Source organism: Galeopterus variegatus, unplaced genomic scaffold, assembly GCF_000696425.1.
Source record: "Galeopterus variegatus unplaced genomic scaffold, G_variegatus-3.0.2 Scaffold10893, whole genome shotgun sequence".
NCBI classification, from domain to species: domain Eukaryota; kingdom Metazoa; phylum Chordata; class Mammalia; order Dermoptera; family Cynocephalidae; genus Galeopterus; species Galeopterus variegatus.
In genome coordinates, this window is record NW_007737004.1 from 26,931 (window position 1) to 28,981 (window position 2,051).

A 2,051-nucleotide genomic window follows, 5' to 3' on the forward strand; every position below is an offset into this window, starting at 1 on the left:
TACACTATAATTTATGAAGTCTTTTTCCTGTTGGAGATTCAGGTTCTTTTCCATTTTTCCCAAGTTATGTACACTTATTTGCTAAGAACATCTTTGGGCTTATAGATTTTTTTCTGTTGAATTGTTTCTGTGGAATAATTTCCAGGAATAACACTGTTTTTCCTTTTCAGAAAACTGATTGGGAGGTGGCTATAAAAAGTATTAATAAAAAGAACTTGTCAAAATCACAAATACTGCTTGGAAAGGAAATTAAAATCTTAAAGGTATGTTACTTTACATAGTATTTCATATTAGGTTAAAGCTTATTTTAAATTAATACATGATGACATTCTTTGCGATTTTGGTAGCTGGACCCAAGTTTGAGAATTTTCAGTTGTTGCTCTCACTTTTGTATGCTCAAAAACATTGAGTATTGTGAAGCAATTTTTTTTTTTTTTTGGCAGATGGCCAGTACAGTGAACCTATTTGTGAGAATAGATGTTCCTGGCTCTTGACCAGAGCTTTGAGGGGTTCTGTGAAGACCGATTTTAGATTCTCATAATTTCTTTTTTTCTTTCTCCTAGTTTTTGTGTTACTGTTTGACTAGAGGGCCAGGTAGGCCCAGCTTACACATTATTTACCTCTTCTGTTGACTCCTTTCACATTACAGTCAAGTTTTCTAGGGGGAGAGCGGGTACTTGGGATCATTTTTTCTTATAAATTGAAGAAAGTTATTTTCCTTAGAGGTGGTCTTTTTTGATCACTCACAATCAGTATTATCCAACTGAGCTGCTTTGAAGAAAAAAAAGTTCTATGGTCAAATAAGTTTGGAAAATCCTGTTCACTAAATACTTCTTGGAGAGTCACAAAGCTCTTTGCTCATTAAAGAAAGTCTGAAAATTCTACAGTGAAGAATCTGGTTTTGTAGTACTTAACCCGGTGCTTCCCAAACTAATATGGGCATGGAACCCTCATCTAACATCAGCTTTCCTCAAAACTATTATCCTGTGGAGAGCTCTTTGGTAAGAATTACAGCTCTTTGAGCTAAGATTACACTGTTTTTTTTTGTTGTTGTTGTTGTTNTTTTTAAAAACACTTTGGAATTTTATGCCTCTATTGCTGTCAGAAGTTGTATGTTAAATTTAGGAGATTAATAGAAAGTCTGTGGCCATACTGATTATAATTTATCTTGTAAGTGAGAGTATTCACTTTGTAAAGAGTCTAAAAAGTGGTGGTGGTGAAAAAAAATATTTAGGCTCCAAGAAAAGTTTGATTAGGCACATTTCTTCTTATTCTTTAATAGATTAAGTTGTTCTATCTATTAAAAGAAGTATAATATACTAGAAATAGTATATATATGTGTGTATACTTAAGTTTTTACTTGCATATTAAAATATATTAATTATTAGAATACATACAAATATTTTTAACTCTCAATTTCCTTAACAGGAACTTCAGCATGAAAATATTGTAGCACTCTATGATGTTCAGGTACCGTAGTTTGGATTTTATTAAATGAAAGTAAAACATTTTTCTATTTCATATAAATTTAAGTGAATCTTAAAAGAAATAAAAAATTGCCTTAATTCTTGTTGTAAAGACATGGCTTGAATTATATGTTTATTAAGAAATTGTTTAAAATAGCATAGAGCAATAGGCTAAAATAAATAATGTGCAAATATATTAACAGTTGATAATATGACATAAGGGGTGGTATTATTTTAGGTCAAGTAGAGGAATAGTGATACCATATCTAGCATTTCTGTGATAAAAATGTGTGAAAGAACTATTGCAGGCTCTTAAAAAATTAAATAGAGCCCTTTTTCTTATTATGAAAGTGATATTTGTAAATTGTAGAAATATTAGAAAATAAAAAACTATGCATGTTCATCACCCAGATATATCTGTGATTATTGACATGGCATACAGTAGCATTGCATTTTATTTGGGTATGGGAAGCCTGAGTTCTAAAGTCATCTTCTCAGACAAAGTTTCTCTATAGTCAAAATTACACTTGGAATCCTTTTAAGAGCCCAGCTTTGGAGAAAATTACAGTTTTCTGGGTGGAGCAC

At 31.2% G+C, this 2,051-nt stretch overlaps 1 protein-coding gene across 1 annotated transcript in view; it reads left to right on the plus strand.

Moving 5' to 3' along the window:
• LOC103610296 (serine/threonine-protein kinase ULK2-like) overlaps window positions 1-2,051 on the plus strand; it is a 33,014-nt gene that overhangs the window by 1,418 nt on the left and 29,545 nt on the right. Inside the window, exons 2-3 of the mRNA XM_008594492.1 lie at window positions 171-263; window positions 1,429-1,470. Of these exons, the coding sequence (XP_008592714.1) occupies window positions 171-263; window positions 1,429-1,470 (135 nt within the window). The remainder of the gene's footprint in view (window positions 1-170; window positions 264-1,428; window positions 1,471-2,051) is intronic.